General features: G+C 41.7%; 2 protein-coding genes across 7 annotated transcripts in view; both read right to left on the bottom strand.

The window, feature by feature from the left end:
- The window catches only part of MAP7 (microtubule associated protein 7), a 169,928-nt gene extending 163,455 nt beyond the window's left edge, over positions 1-6,473 (bottom strand). For 2 of the 5 annotated variants that reach the window (XM_032339416.1, XM_032339419.1), the window contains exon 1: positions 6,222-6,472. In XM_032339416.1, the coding sequence (XP_032195307.1) occupies positions 6,222-6,288 (67 nt within the window). In that variant the 5' untranslated portion in view covers positions 6,289-6,472. Of the gene's footprint in view, positions 1-5,782; positions 5,930-6,221 lie in introns of all 5 variants that reach the window. The other 3 variants (XM_032339414.1, XM_032339423.1, XM_032339421.1) reach the window with 3 other exon arrangements.
- A 5,783-nt stretch (positions 6,474-12,256) lies between these two features.
- MAP3K5 (mitogen-activated protein kinase kinase kinase 5) overlaps positions 12,257-16,737 on the bottom strand; it is a 201,201-nt gene continuing 196,720 nt past the window's right edge. The window contains exons 27-30 of one of the 2 annotated variants that reach the window (XM_032339409.1): positions 16,414-16,526; positions 15,361-15,473; positions 13,714-13,790; positions 12,257-13,036 (exon numbers count right to left, since the gene is read on the bottom strand). In XM_032339409.1, the coding sequence (XP_032195300.1) occupies positions 12,976-13,036; positions 13,714-13,790; positions 15,361-15,473; positions 16,414-16,526 (364 nt within the window). In that variant the 3' untranslated portion in view covers positions 12,257-12,975. The remainder of the gene's footprint in view (positions 13,037-13,713; positions 13,791-15,360; positions 15,474-16,413; positions 16,527-16,737) is intronic. The other variant, XR_004284933.1, reaches the window with a different exon arrangement.

Here is a 16,737-nt window from a genome sequence, read left to right as displayed (position 1 = left end):
CTCCGCTCTGGGCAACACCATCTCCACAGCTGTTCAAAGTCCAGTGAGCATCATTTAGCATCCAGAAGGGCACTATTTTACTTGAAGGCAATTAGATTCTTTTACTCAAAGAATTTGGGCATTGGCTAAAAAACTGAAAACAAAACCTAACAATATCAAGTGCTGACAAGGATGCCAAGCAACTTGAACTCAGACATTGCTGGAAGGGATGCAAAATTATAGGGTCTCTGGAAAATGGTTTAGCAGGTTCCTATAAACATACGCTTTCACAGGAGTTAACAACCCCACTCCTAGGTATCTAGCTCCCTTAGATAAATGAGAAAAGCCTGTGTGTCAGTGTTTACAGCAGCAATATTCATAATCGCCAAGACCTGGAAATAACCCAATGCTCCTCAATGGGTGGATGGATTACTAATCTATGGTACTTCCTTATAACAGCAAACTACTCATCGATAAGTGACTAGTGAGACATACAACATATTAGAATCTCAAATGCATTATGCTAGGTGAAAACATTCAGATTCAAAAGGTTACATGGTATATGCTTCCCCTTTTGACATTCTAGAAAAGGCAAAACTAGACACATGGTGAACAGATCAGTGTCTGGCAGGGATTAAGGGAACAAGGAGAGCCTGATTAGAGGGGCAACACGACAGAATTCTCTGGGGCGAGAGAACTCTTCTAGTCTATGATTACAGTGGTGGTTACATGACTGCATATTTGGCAAAATTCAACGAATTGTACACCCAAAATATCAGTCAATTTCTCGTAGGCAAAAGTAAATTTTAAAGAAAGAGAAAAAGTCCCCTGCCTACTTAAGGATGTGTTTTCCCTTTCACCAGTCAATTTTACAGTCTCCAAAGTCGGCTGTCTTTCCAACTGCCCATCCATTAATCACTTACAATCTGGTTCATCCCCTACTCTTGGGCCAAGTGAAATTCTTCTAGGGGCAGTCAGTGACCAACTGGGAACCACAGTGATGACTTCTCTTTCACTCTTTGAATCCTTGACCTCTTTGTCCCTCTCCCTTGGCAGGTGTGCACTGCTAGATTATGTGTTTCCTATCTTTTTGGCTTCTCCGTCTGTCTTCTTTTCTGGCTCTTCGCCCTCCTATGCTTGGAATATTGTCCTGCCCCTTTTTCAGTTTTTCCTTCTAGGCTCTCCTTACTCTCCTGGCTTCAATTATTATTCTCATATGGAATGAATCCCAGAATTCCAGCTTCCACTTTTCTCCCTATCCCCATACTTCTTGCTGCCCATTAGACATTTCTACCTGCACATCTCTCTTACACCATGTTTAAAACAGAAAATTTTCTACTTCTCCCACCAAAACCAGGTCCTCCCCTTGATTACTTTCATGCCATCCTTAAACCAATAAACCAAACTCCAACCAGGAGTATAATCTTAAATGCAACTTTGTACCCATATCCTTTCACACATCTCTGTAGAATCTTGAATTCATCATTCTGTCCCCACTTCCAACAGCCCGCCTGGATTTCTGCAAGAACCTCAGAGTTGATCTACACATTCCTGAACTCTTCCTTCTTTAATCCATCCTCTAGTCTACACACCTACTTCAAAATGAGAACCAGACAGGTAATTTCCAGATTTCACTAATCTTCAGAGGTTTGGCTGATCTGTCTGGCTCCACGATGTTCCCCATACATTATTGTTACCATTCTTAAAGTTGGCCAAAGTCAACTGAAGAGAATGATTTTCCTAGATGGAGGAACTATGCATTTGTTAGAAGGCACAGCTGAACTTTTCTACCAAACTTTGCAATCAAGCTTGCAAATTCGTGGGTGCAGAATTACTAAATAAGCATGTTTTGATCAAGATACGTTATTCTCAAGAATCATCAACAGTTTGCCACTGTTTACAGAATAACATACCAGCCTCTCAGCTTGACCGGCAACCACTCCACAATTTGGCCTCCATGTATTATGATTCCTAATTGATCTTCTTTGACTCTTTCATTCTGAGGCACCAAAATTTTGCTCTTTTCCATGTTTGCACCTTTTCCCCTCTTTCCTCCACCTAACTTTATGTATAATTTACCCATACTTTTTAAAGTGTATAATCTCCCCGATGACCATGGCCAGAAGCAGCTCTTTCTTCACTGAAGTCTTCATGACCCACAATTATTTATGAGTTTTGTTTCGCTTGCTAAATCCAAGAAGCATGTCTTTGTCAACCTTCTAGCTACCATATTGCTTACTATATGCAAGGTACATATTTTTTGGTCAAATTATCCTAAGCCTCAATATTTTCAGTTTTAACATCAATATAATGAGACCTGAGTTTAAAAAAAAAAAAACCCTTTCAACAAAGGATTATTTTCCTGCACCAGGAAACAAAGATGTTAGAAATTTTTTTAGAGAATATGCCAATGTAAATTAGTGTTTCATACATGTGCCTAAATAATGATATTAAAAAGTCCATGTTCCTGCGCACAGCTCTGGTCTAATAATACTTCCCTCTTTAGCAAGATATAAAATAAGAGCTAGTTATAATATAATGGGGAAGAAAGTTATGTAGCTGCCTGAATGAAGCTTATGAACTTTAGGACTTGAATTTCAGAAAGGATAGATTTAATATCAAATTGTGGCCTGAGCCCCTATCTTACAGGGTTGATTTGCAGGTATCTGCAGAAGTTTCAAGCCAAGTGAAACCATGAAGATCACTTTAATGCTGTGAAAGTTATGACCAAGATCACAAACAAAGCCCATATTCTTCTGCCAGACAGCCTGCTGAGGAGAGAAAAACCCAAATCCAGGTTCCAAGTCATTTCCCCCAAAAGAGTATTAACAGAATTCAGATTATAGGTATTAATTTATTTCCTGCGCATGAAAAGTGTTGTCTCATGAATTAGTCAGATGCAGCTTTAAATGTGGTCTTAACTCAGTCGACTTTTTAAAAAGAAGGCATCAAGTTGGGAAATAAGCTGTGCATGCTCACTTTCCACAGCTCTTAAGCATGAGCACTAAAAAATTAAACACAGAAAGCTTGGACAGAGGCAGTTTGTGAATATTCATCTATGTGAGGACTCAAAATAACAGCCTGAAAAAGGGCTTGATGTCCTCTAGTGGTGACATCAAAAACTTGCTTCCAAGTCAATTTGGTTTTTGAAAAATAATGTTGAAAGAACAGTTCATCCTCAAGAAAAATAAAAAATATTACCACGAGGAATGTAGCTTGACTACCTTTGAAACAGAAGATAAATATGTGCTGACAGAAATATGGTTTTTAAATGTCGGATTAATATAGTACCTTTCAATATCCTTAAGTGTTTTGTTCTATAGATGGTATACCCCCAATTTTCAACCCATCTTTGATATGTACACATATACATATGTGTACATATGTACATATTATACAACCGTATAATTATGAATAATTACAGGTCTTATTTTTACAATCACCTGAAATTCTAACCTAAATTGTCCTAGGACCTAGAGGATATTATGCTAAGTGAAATGTCAGACCAAGAAAGAAAAATACCATACAATTTTGCTCATATGTGGAATCTAAAAAGCAAATGAATAAACAAAAAGCAGAATCAAACCTATAAATATGGAGAAGGAACTGATTGTTGCCGGAGGGGAAAGGGAGTGGGAGATAAAAGCCTCCAGTTATGGAATGAATAAATCACAGGAATAAAAGACACAGCCCAGGGAGTATAAGCAATGATACTGTACTAGCACTGCATGGTGACAGATGGTAGCTACACTTGCGGTGAGCACAGCATAATGTATAGAGATGCTGAATCACTGTTCTACACCTGAACCTAATGAAACACTGTGAAGCGATTACAAATTAAAAAAAAATTTGTCTTAAAATTACACCAGTTTTTGCACAGGTAAACAAAAAACTAAGAGACACCTAAGAATGTCCATTACCTTAAAATAATCTAATTGAAAGAAAGAGAGAAAGAAAATTAATCCCTCAACAAATCACCTCTTGATGGTAAAAGACGTAAGTCCCTACTTCCTCCCTGAACACCCACCTGTATACAAACTTGTGATTGTTAAAAAATAATGAACTGCAGCATTTGGATGTGTATGAGGTGAAATATGTCCATAAGAATAAAGCACTAACACTGGAGTCCTATATTCAGATATAGATAACATGTTCTAAATATATGGAAAACATTTAAGTTATTAAAATTCAAGGAGTCCTTAGTTGTTCACTCAAAATATTTCGATCTAGATTTTAAAAATCTATTTTTACCTTTCTTCTATTTTTGGTACTTGCTCACATATGCACTTCTGAACACCAAAAACATTAATTTAGAGCTACAAAAAATAGGAAAAAGATGTGGGCCAGAAATAAGTTTTACTTAAATCATAAGTAAAAGCATTCAAAAGACCATACATAATATGTGTCCCTTGGAAATCAGAGTTTCTAAGCAAAGGTGTGAAAGAATTTTTTCTATGAAGGAGATGGCAGCCAATTAAGTTCCCCCTTCATAAAAGAAAAGATTTCACTGATAGTCACATGATTTGTGTATTAATTGTTAGAAACATGACCAGTTCATTAGTTAACATGCTCAGACACTGAAATGCTAGTTTGTAGTTCATTTATATCTGAACAAGTTGTCCATGTGCAGGTTCTAGAAGACGGTTTTTTCGTTTTGTTGAGCATAAACTGGTGTGAATTAACTTTCTGGAACGATGTTTTTCAGAACCAGTCACTTAGTGGGAGATTAGGTACCAAACCATTTATATTCACAGTAAGGATGCTGCTCTTCGGCTGCCCCGGCTTGGAGAGGGGCCTCCCCGCACCCCCCTCCCAACACCCAGCCCGTCAAGTTCGATAAAGCCACCCCTTCCCCACCCCTAGTCAAAATAACGACGGCCTAATCTTCCAAACACATTAAGACAAAATAAACCACTCTACAGGAAGTAGCATGACTTCAAAGTAAACAAGTTCAAGGCATCTTGTCAGACTTAACCTCGGGTATTTGGCTGAAGAGATTAAGTCATTAGACCTTAGGTGTCCAGACTCTCCCTAGCAGAGCAGATATATTTCCAAAAACGGTTACAGGTTTTCTGGAACTTCCGCATTAAAATAAGCATACCATCTAAATCAAAAGGTCTTTGGGTGGGGGAGGGTGGGTAGGAGAATCAGGAGGTTCTTACATTTAGGGAAACAATGGTTCCCGATTTTATGTGTGTGTAACCAGAAAACGCAGCGCAACTGGGGAACCTGCAATTTGAATTCTTTTTAAAATAAGAAACTACCTCCCCGTCCTCATCCCTGGTGTGGAAAGGTACCAGAAACAGTTTACCGGTAAGAACTGAAGAAACTAGGAGAGAGGAGGGGATTTGCAAGACAGTTTCTTAAGAAAAAAACTATCACGAGGGGAAACATCGTCCTCCTACAAAACGGGGCTGGGAAGAGAGACTTGGTGCTCGCTAGGAGATGTGAGCCCCGGTCCCCGAATGTTAAGGCGGGGATCGGGGGGGCGGTGTTACCACCTGAGCCGACACTCCCTCCTACCTCGGGTAGGCGCAAGGACTAAAAACATGAACTCAGAGGACCCTTTCAAGTCAACGAATCTACGAGTCCGACGAGCCCGCACGCTCAGGCCCACTGTCCTGCAACCACCACCACCCCACCCCCGCCGCCGCCACCCCACTCCGCGATCTCAGTCCGCCCGGGAAAGGGTCTGAACCCTCGCGCCGGCACTCACTGCGCCACCGGCGCCTGCGACCCCGGCACCGGGTTCGACCGGGGAAGGCGCGAGGGAGCCAGAAACGGATAATCCTGTCGGTCGCACCTGGCCGAGGATTTTCCGGCTGGTTGTTTGGTTTGGGGGATACGGTTTCCCCATTCAACTGAATTAGAGCCGGGTCGGCAGGTGAGAGGGGAGCGGCCGGCGTTTTCCAGTTCCTCCTCCCGCCCGCGCTCGCTGGCGAGTTTCCACCTGTTGTGGGAAAGTCGAGGTGGAGCGTAAGAGGGGCGACCGGAACTGGGGCCGGCCGGCCGCCCGCTGGACTGGGGCACGGCCGACCCGGGCGGCCGACGCACAGCGGACGGCGGAGGGCGGAGGACAGGCGCGCTCCGAGCCCGGGTGCGCGGCGCGCGGGGCCGTCCGTTCCGGGCCGCGGTCCGGCGGACGAGGGGACCGCCGGTGCCCGGCGCGAGCCCACCCCTCCGGCTCACCGCCCCCGCCTCCCCGCCCGCGGGACCCCCGCCCGCCCCAGCCGTGCAGTCACCTGTTTCGCTTCGCACAGCGCCGTCGCCGCCCCTGTGGCCGTCGCCGCCAGCTCCTTGCTCCGCCATGGTGCTCCGATGACGCGCCCGGAGAGCCGCTCCGCCCTCTTCCCGGGCCTCGTTCCCGCCGGCCCCCCGCCTCCAGGGCCCGCGGCCCAGACAGGTGAGCGCAGTATGGGGAGGGACGGCGGAGGGCGGAGGGAAGAGGGAGCGCGAGCCGGCCCGCGGGAAGTCGCTGGAGACCGGCGTGCGGGCGCGCCCCCTCGCGGGCAGGTGCGGCGTGGCAGCCGCTCCGACTGACGCCGCGGGGTGTGGGCTGCGAGAGCGGCGGGCGGAGTCAGGCACCTGGTCGGGAGCTCCTGCGCGCCCCTGAGACCGCTGTGGGCCCCTCGAGGTCTGGAGGTGGGGCGACGACACTTAGTGCCGCTTGCGAGAGGGCGGTCTGAGAATCAGCCCGAAGGACGCGAGGGCTTCGGGACGCTCTGTTCGCCTCTGAACTCTGAAGCAGCCGGGTCACTTTCGACTTCGCCAGGGCTGGAGTTCAGGGTGACAGCTCCAAGTGCATGATGCCACGTGGGAAGCTGAAGTACACCGCCTGGATTCCACGCTGGGTTCCGGTTTCCATCTGCGTTTTAGGGCGCCATTATCTTTTCAGCAGCTTTTGTATCTGATGAGCCCCGGGGCACACAAGTCAGTGAAACTTCTGCCCAGTGATGTAGCTTCTTATTCTTGCTTTCCGATTAGTAACTACCTGGCGATTTCTGGCTTGCTCAGGAAGACAAGGGGAAAAAGCAATAGTAACAATACATGTATAACAGATTATTAGCTGAGGAGAAACCAATTTCTGACCTTTTACGCAAATAAGCAAAAAGCAACAAAACGCCGAGGGGGAAAAAGTAGCTTGCATAAATGGAAACATAAGGAACAAAACAGAGCAGCAACCAGTTCCGCCTGGTTACACAGAAATGCGCTCCCACAGTCTCGGTTGGCAGAACATAACCAGGAGGTTCCCAACAATTTAACACCCTTTCAAGGACTTCAGCAGAATCTGTTGCAGGCCCATGAGTGCCTGGGAACAATGTTGGAGTTCTTGTTAAAGTGACAATTCATTCTCACCATCCTTGCGTATAAACCGGGCCACTCAGCTCAGGAGTGGACTGTTTTTATTTGGTTTACTTGTTCCCTGGCTGACCTGGTAGGGGTTTTGACTGGGGGGCAATGATGCCATGATGTATAGTAATGGATTTTTCCCTTAGTGCCATTTCTACAGTAGGCAAACTGATCATTTAGCTGTTCCATCTTCCTAAATCACATTCACATCACTCATCTCAGGTGCCTAATCAATAAAAATAAAGTACCAGGTGGGTGGAGGTGGTTGTAGACCTGAGCTTGGGTCTCAGCAAAGACTTTTTTTTTTTTTTAAGATTTTATTTATTCAACAGAGAGAGAGATCACAAGCAGGCAGAGAGGCAGGCAGAGAGAGTGGGGGGAAGCAGGTTCCCTGCTGAGCTCCATGGGGGGCTTCATGCAGGGCTCCATGCAGGGCTTAATCCCAGGACCCTGAGATCATGACCTGAGCTGAAGGCAGAGGCTTAATCCACTGAGCCACTGAGCCACCCAGGCATCCCAAAGACATCTTTTACTACATGAAGTCATCAGTTTGAGACACTCCTGTGAACATCAGAAAGATTCTCTTACTTGAATTTAAAGAGCTGAACTCTGGAAGAACATTGATTTACTACCTACTTCAGTAAGCCAGTGGATTCTTTCTGTGATACATTACCAGCACCCCCCCTCCCAAGTCAAGACTTACTGTTGTTTGTGTGTGTCTTTTGTGGTTTGGTTTGGATATGTGCTTATCTCTTCTTGCATTTTTTCGCTAACTTATGTTTTAGTCTGTCACAAGTTACACAAAAATAAGTGCTATAAGAAACACATCAAAATCCTGCACTTAGCCCTGAATTGGCTATGTGTTTCAAACTTAATGCAGTGTCTGGAACAGGGTGAGATGTTGCATGAAAATGTGGTGGGGGACAACATCTGTTAAATGTCACACACCACCATGTTGCACTTTGTGCTGTACTTAGCACAGAGAAGCCATCTGTCTGGAGTTCCCACACCCATCTCAGAATCTCTCCAAATAATCACGGTTCCCTTTTCCAGGGGGCCTCCTGATGCCATTACCCCGTCTGTTCCTGCCTTCTTTGAAAACTCAACCCTCTCTTCTAAAACCATCTCCATTCAGGGCCTCTACTCCAACAAGGACACTCAGGGCTGATTCTGAAAACATCTTCCCTTGACATCTCACCCTCCCAAATCTATTGTCACACCTATTGTTCACCAAAGATAATAAATGTGCCTTTTTTTTTTTTTAAATCTTTGTTTAACCAGCTTTATTAGTCTTTGTTGCCTGTCTATAAATAAACTTTCTAGGTCACAAAATCAAATTTACCTGTTATTATTTTTTAATCTGTTGTTCTGCACATCTGATAATTTTCCTCTTGGCTTACCCGCTGACCTGGTTTTTCTCATTCCCCTGTGACCAGTTCTTTTGTCTTTGGCTGATTTAAATTCTTCCTTCCTCCCAAACCATCCTCAAACTTTTCTTTTCCCAAAATTTTAGGCCACGACCTTTCCAGCTCTCATAGCCCTCATTTATTGTCATATCCAACAAGGTGATCAGGAATATATGCCCTTGACCTCTGCCTAACTTCCACCAGTCCAATGCACATTTCTTTCGGAATGCTCTGTATTAGATCATCATGTCAAACAAGCTTCCTTTCAAAGTTGCGTGTTCTCAAATTCTTCTCCTACTTGCATAGCTTCAACATCTATTCTTTCCTGTCCCTGTCATCACTGCCCAAATCATAGTTCCTCAGTCTTGTCAACTCATGGTTTTAATTCCACCCTCTCAATTCCTACTGCTCTGCTACCGGACTCTCATTCACATCTGAATCAGTCTCTGAACCACTCTGTCCTAGTTCTGTTCTAATTTCTCCACTTCACTGGATTAATCTTCCCTTACACTGCTTCACACCCACCCCTCCCTTGCTCAAAAACCTTTAGCAGATTCCCCATTTCTACATGAAATGCCAATACCACTTCCTTCCCTAACCACCATCCCCATCACACCCTGAGCTCTCTCTCCTATCCCACTTTCCACTTTTTATTTCTAGAACTCCTATTTCCAGCCAAATATGAGTCAAGCTAAAATTTGTGTATGCTCTAATATAAAAGTTGTTCACTTTCTCCAGAACATCTTGCAGATCCCCACTTTCTGCCTTTGTTCTTGGAACTCTATATGCTGATTGACTTCCCTGGTCCTGAGTTGTTGAATTTCTTCTTTCTGATGCCCCAGTTGAGGTCTGCCTCCTCAGTACAGCCGGTTCCATGGCCCTGGCTCCCAGCCAGCTTGTCCTCTGAAGCTCTCCAGGGCTTCTGGGTTTGCATTCATCTGGCCTTTAACATAGAGTGGGTGTTATTTGTTTTTGCAAATTTGTCTCTTCAATCTGATATCAATTACTTGTTTTCTCCTTCTCTATAGGGTATCTATAAAGTCTGACCATTGATTATCTTCCTTGTTTACAAATTGCAGATGTTCTTGATGACCTAATGTGTGAGCCTTCTGAACTCGATAGGCATCATGCTTATCTCTTCTGCTGCCACATTGCTTCACACGTAGGCATTCCAGAGGCTTCACAATAATTCCTCATCGCCAAACTGTTCTATGTGATGCCTTAGGAATGAATGAAACAAAATATGCAATGACAGAATTTGGAGAAAAATAAAAATAGGGTTAAAAAGAAACATGAATTCTCCTTTTCCAGCAAATTCCGGTTTTGTTTCTCTTAGGCTGCTTCCACCACCCATGCATAACTGTTCTGTTACAAATCATCTTTCCAGGCACAGCTCTGAACCTCACTCCTCTGGAACCTCACTCCTCCAGAAAGCTTTTCTTGACCCTCCCACCCCTTAGCAGTCAGATGGAACTGTAGCACTTACTGCTTGTTCTGTTGTTTCTGCTTTGCCTTGATTCCTCCTCTGACAGTGAACTTCAGGGGGCAAGAACTGTGTCTTGTTCCTGCACCACAGTAGGTAGTACCCAGTAAGTATTTCATAAACACTTCTGAATGGAAAGAGGTAACAGTGGCAGGCAGCGTCTGATTGCTTACCATCTGCCGAGCATTGCACTAAGCTTCTTATCTGCATGGTTTTATTTAAATCTGACAACAACCCCATGAGGAAGGTACATGATTTCTCTCATTTCAGATGAGGAACCTGAGACCTGGAGAGGTTAATTAATCTGCCCAAGGTCAAAAGGGAAGTGATGGTTTTGCTCCAGGCCTAGGTGTCTAGATTCATGCTACACCAAATGGAAAATGAACACTAACCATCTTACCACCAGCTCTATGGAAAGGGACTCTTTATTTCTCTGTCCAGGTGTCTCTTGAAATAAGAAGATGGGACTTGATACTGTTAAATCATCTGCAGAGCTTTTTTAAAATAGGACCTATGGGCATTACCCCAGACCAATAAACACAGTTTCTCTAAGGTGTTGGCATCTGTATATTTTATTTTTATTATTTTTTTAAAGATTTTACTTATTTATTTGAGAGACAGTATGAGCAGGGGGAAGGGCAGGGGGACAAACAGACCCCCTGTTAAGCAGGGAGCCCCATGCGAGTCTTGATCCCAGGACACTGGGATCATGACCTGAGCTGAAGTCAGATGCTTAACCAACTGAGCCACCCAAGTGCCCTCATTAGTACATTTTAAAAAGTATCCCAGTAATTTTAATGTGAAGCTGGGTTGAGAGTCACTGGTCTAGACTAACGCCAAACGCCTTCAAAGTGAAACTTTTAACGGAACTTGGATGATAATGGAACGGCTACTTTTTGTGACTGAGGCCCAATGTTCTGACAAAAAAACCTAATGATGCTGGCCTGGGAATATATTATGAACCATGCAGGGACAGAGGAACGTACAAAGCCCACAAAGATAAGGTAGGAGGAAGATCCCAAGGAAAACCCCATCATTAAAGAATTGGCTGAAGATGGGTAGCTTGATCCTTATGCACAATCTAAAAGAAGCAGCTACCATTAGAACTGGGGAGATGAACTGTGGCTTAATTAAGAACTATCCTGTGTTGGGGTGCCTGGGTGGTACAGTCAGTTAAGCAACTGACTCTTGGTTTTGGCTCAAGTTGTGGTCTCCTCCTGCACATGCTCTCTCTCTCTCTCTCTCTCTAAAATAAGTAAATAAATCCTTAAAAAAAGAGAATTACGCTGTGTCAGTATGAGTGAAATGACATCTCATTTAATTTATACCTCCCCTCGTTCGAAATATACCCATAGGCTACAAGAAGCAATCATCTGTCCTTGAGATAAGGATGTAAAAAAAGATGCAGCCATGTTGTTCCAAGTATCAAATGAGAAAATAAGGTGCAGTCTAATGCAATACAAGAAATATCAGACCTTGATTTTCACATAGAAATAAAGATGACTCTTATTCTTTCAAAGACTGTTACGTATGGGTCAAGTTATGATACATACGTTATATCTGTCTTGCATAACAAGCAAGTTCCTCTGTGTGTTAGAATTTTGTGTTTATCTTATCCATCTATCTAGGAGCTGCAGACTTCACCCTATTAACACGGACAGGTTTATAAACTATAATATTCAGCTTCAAATAAAAACGTTTCCCTCAAATATGAGAACTAAACAATTAAGGAGACAGAAAATGCAGTGTTCTCTACTGGGATGCTATTTGCAGACCCTTTGAGATATACAGTAGCCACTCAAGATAACTTGTGGCCTTGAGAAAAAACACAGGGACTTTCTTTTACATAAATTCTTCTTTTTTTTTTTTCTTCACCCTCTCTCTTACCACTCAGGTGCCCTGAGGGACAGCCTGCAGATCAATTGTTCTTTGATTACTTGAATAGATTCTATTGAAGAACAAAAGAAACAACTAGAAATTTGACACAGTGGTTTATCTCATTTGCCAAAACAAAATAAGAACTCTTCAGAATTTATCGAAGAGTATGTTAAGAGTCTTTACTTTTTAGAGTAAATATGACACAATGGATAGCTTTAGAACAAGCTAACATTACTAGGATTCAGACATGAGCAACTGGTACAGTTCAGTAGTGCATACACGACTCAAATGAACGTACTATGGGCCAGAAACTTAAGTTACAAAATAGAGTCAATATTACAATTAATACAGATCAGTAAGTAAAAACCGCTGCTTCTCAGATTCTGCACACTTTAAAAAAAAAAGCCAAACAAACATAACCTTTACACAATAACCGAAATTATGCATTTCTACTCTGAGTATCCTACATACACACAGAAGTCTAAAAAGTTATGGTCACATTTTGGTTTTGTTCCAGTGATGCACAATCACATGAAATGTTCTATCCATTTTGTGTAAAAGAGACATATGGCCGAAGTGCAACAGCTGCTAAGTTAAAAATATTTCCATAAAAATGTTTAGACGAAAATAATCCCAAGCATCCTGATGTTTAGGATTATTTTTGAGAGTCATTACAAAGAGTTCTTATGAACAGTAGAAATAGAAGCAGTTAGGAAATTTCAGTGTATTTTGTCTTTTTTTTTTTTTTCTTTTAACACAAGTAAACAAATACTGGATTTAAAGTGCAGCTTCTTTCTCCTCTCCCTTAGATTCTCCCTCCCCTGCGAAGACCAGTTCTGTTAGACTCTCCACAGGAGGCGGACACAAACAGAGCCACAGTCAAGTCTGTGTATCTCGAAAGTCGGTGATGGCCTTCCACAGCGCGCAGAGCATCCCTCCCCTGTTTAAGACACAAGAACACGGGGAAGAGAACACCTCATTTGAAACATTGCTCTTGACATATACAAGTGACCTTCGCCTGGCGCCGCTCTGATCAGAACACGGAGATCCCAAAGTCTTATCGGGCCTCATGTAATTCTTTCTGTGTTTTGTCATTATCCCTCCCTGCCGTTCCTTTCCTTTCCCCCAGACTATCAGTTCCCAAAGCATCATTTCAGGTTTTTAACACATTTGAAATGGGTCTTTACAGAATTCTGTGTGAGTCACTTATGCATGTGATTGGCCTGATAGAGAAAACTATGATAAGAAACTGTATCACATGATACATGTTACAGGATGGCAAATGGGAACCTGTCCTATTATTTCTAATAATTATGGTATAATCATGAACTAAATGAGAGCAGTTGCTTAAGGCAGCTTAAAAATAACTGCATAGCCTCAGTCTACTTTATTATCAAGAAATTCTTTGAGTTGATTTGCATTTGCTAATATAGAAATTTTGGTTATAAGAGTACCCAGTAATAGCCTGGGGGAAACAAACTCCGTTTAGGCAGAATGGGCCCCAGGACTGCTGAGATGGTAAGGGCTGGGGAGGGGCCCAGCCAGGGCAGGAGCCCAGACTTCTCAGCCCAGCGCTCTTTCCACCAAGAAAAAGGGACATAAAGAAAAGAGTGGTACCTTAGTCTGAGGCATTTTAAATCATCACGTGTAACATAGTAGAGAACATCCTCTAGTGAATAATCCTCAGCCAAAAACTGTGGAGAAAGTAAAACATGCACAAAAGTAAGACATTTTATATACACCTTTGATAAATAGTAAACCCTATTCACAATATAAATGGCAATAATTTAAAAATGAATCTAAAAGGAAATCTACTAAAAACAATCTTCTGGAGTGATTAGGAAAAAGTCCCCCCATTACAAAACAAAGAATACATCCATATGACTTCCAAATGCATAAAGATCACAAGCAACACAATTTCTGAATGGCCTTCTAATGAACAGATAAAACTCATTTGTAATTACATCTGCTGTTTGTAAGATAACGTTTGTATATTTTTTTAACTTATTGAAACTCAGTTAGTTAACATAGAACTTATCATTAGTGTCAGATGTAGAGCTCTGTAATTCATCAGTTGCATTTAACACCTAGTGCTCATCACAAAACGTGGATAAAAAGTGTTCCTGAAAAGGTATTGTTTACACTTAATTTCTGAATTTGTTTTTCACAGCTGATAAAAGGTATTTTTAAAATAATTACTATAAAATCAGAGTCCTGAATTTAAACTGAAGCTTTAATTTTAAATAAAAAAATCAATTTTTTTATTGGATCATCAATTACTACTCTTTAATTGTGACTTGAGTCTTAGTTTGAGAAATAAATATTTCAGAGAACTTGAATGGACACATCATTCTCCATAAGCAAGAGAGTGGTTTAGGTAGCAGTAACTTGTTCAAAGCAGATTTCTAAGGAAACCCTAAATTCTATTTAGTAGCCCAATGAATTATCAAGTAAAGAGGAAAAAACCTTTATTCTTTGTTATTTAAAAAATTTAAACATAAATCTAAAATTAATGTAATATTGTATTGGGGCCCTTTCTATAAAATAATAAAAAATATAACCTCTTCTTGTGTGTATGTGTGTATACATGTATGTAATCTTCAAACATAAGTGCTACTCCTCCCGCCAATTTCCCAAAGTCGGTAAGGAGCAGAGAGGAATCAGGTCATTATAGATCTAGAAAGTGTTCCTGACACAAGTTGACTGACTAGGTCTATTTTATTAAATATTAATAAATAGCCACTGCCCAGTAGAGTCTAATGTTGTGAGAGAACTAAAGAGTTAAATAAAAGAGAGAATTAGAAACTTTACAATTTTTGGTTTTGTCTTGGTTTTTCCACTCTTCCTTATTTTCAGTTCAAAAATATAAAAACTCCTTAGAGGAGTCCTGGACCACAGAACTTTTGCCTGCTTCACTGTTTTGCACATACAGCATCCCAGCCCCCGAATGATTTTTCCCTCCTCACCTGCCCCTCCCCCATATACATACAGATGGCATGGTTTATTCCTACATATGCCTTTAGACTCCAGCTCATTCACCAACCTCTTCCTCTCTCTGTCTCCAAACACCTGATAACCTCTCCTTCATAGAGCTTATCAGGGTATCATTACACTTTATCTGTGGAATTATTTGACGACCACCTGCAGGCCCCAGTCTGCAGGCCGCAGGAGGGCTCACCAGTGTGTAAGCCCCGTGCCTCACACACCGTGGGCACTCAACATTATGGAGTGAAAGAAAAGCTGGACACGGATAGTTTTCTTTACCCGACTTATAGTGTCTTCATCAGCTCCCTTATTTCTCAGCCACTCAGTAAGCTCAGACTCTTCAGTATTTGTGCCAGGAGAATCCCGGGGGCATGCGGGCAATCCAGGAATATCTGGGACAGAATTGGGGAGGGAGGGACATTCTTAGCTTCTCTTCACAGAGGCCATCTGGGACCCTCCGAGGCCACAGACATTTATTAATATTTTAAAAGATTTTGCTCTATCAGAAAATAACAAACAATTGAGATTGGCAGTATAAATATAAACAAAATGCTTAAAGACTACTAATAAATGGAGGGGCAGAAGTAATAATGTAATGATATCCCCACCTCATACTTTTATATCAAATCTATAGTTGCTCTGAATTCAAAGAAATATAGTTTCTTTGAAACAATTCTATGGTTTCACCAAAATCATACTGTGGGTTTTTCATGTGACAAACATGAGCATAATTAGCAGAAAACCATATAATCATATAATAATCTCTTTTTTCACTATTTGCAATAAAATAGAAAAAACCCAGAAGATAAAGAATACAAATGCAAAAATGACCAAAAATAGTCTTTTATTGTAGTAATCTCATTTGAAAATTAAAATAAAGACCAAAAAAGTGTTAGAGCCATATTCACCTCAAATAATCTCAAGAAAAAATGACCATGAATCATCTTATATGAAATCAAGTTATATTTTGCTGCTACTAAAAACTGGATATTTCTTTTTTTAAAAGATATTATTTTTACTTATTTATTTGAGAGAGCACATGAGAGGGAAAAGATCAGACTGAGAAGCAGACTCCCTGCTGAGCAGGGTGGCCCATGAAGGACTCAATCCCAGGACTCCAGGATCATGACCTAAGCCAAAGGCAGTCGCCCAACAAACTGAGCCACCTAGGCACCCAAGAATTGGATATTTCTTAAAAGCAATTTCTGCTTGTAGTCATGGTACAAGTGATGGGTGTCAATTAAGCCATGAAATAAAACTTTCCGTTAGCTTTCTCCCCTTTCTGTGGGAGCCTCATTTAATAGTATCACTTAAAAAATTTCTGCTATTCACCTATTGGTTGGGACTTAAGCTTCAGGTGTTTAATTTCTTGGTCTTTTTCTTCAATAGCTTGATGAAGGAGTGCTTGTAATTCTTTTTCTTTCCGAACCAATTCTTCCAGTAATCTGTAGAAGAAAATTATATTGGTTGACAGGATAATAAAGCTGGAGCAGCTGGAGTGACCTTCTAGATCTGAACTTCTCAAGTTACAGGGAACACAGACATCCCTGGGATTTTATTGAAATGCAGATTCTCATCCAGTAATTTTGTTGATAAGTTTGAGATTCTACATTCCTTTTTTTTTTTTTTAGAAGTATATTATTTATTTATTTTTTT

This window comes from Mustela erminea, chromosome 4 (genome assembly GCF_009829155.1).
Source record: "Mustela erminea isolate mMusErm1 chromosome 4, mMusErm1.Pri, whole genome shotgun sequence".
NCBI classification, from domain to species: domain Eukaryota; kingdom Metazoa; phylum Chordata; class Mammalia; order Carnivora; family Mustelidae; genus Mustela; species Mustela erminea.
This window is presented reverse-complemented; position numbering and strand designations above follow the sequence as displayed.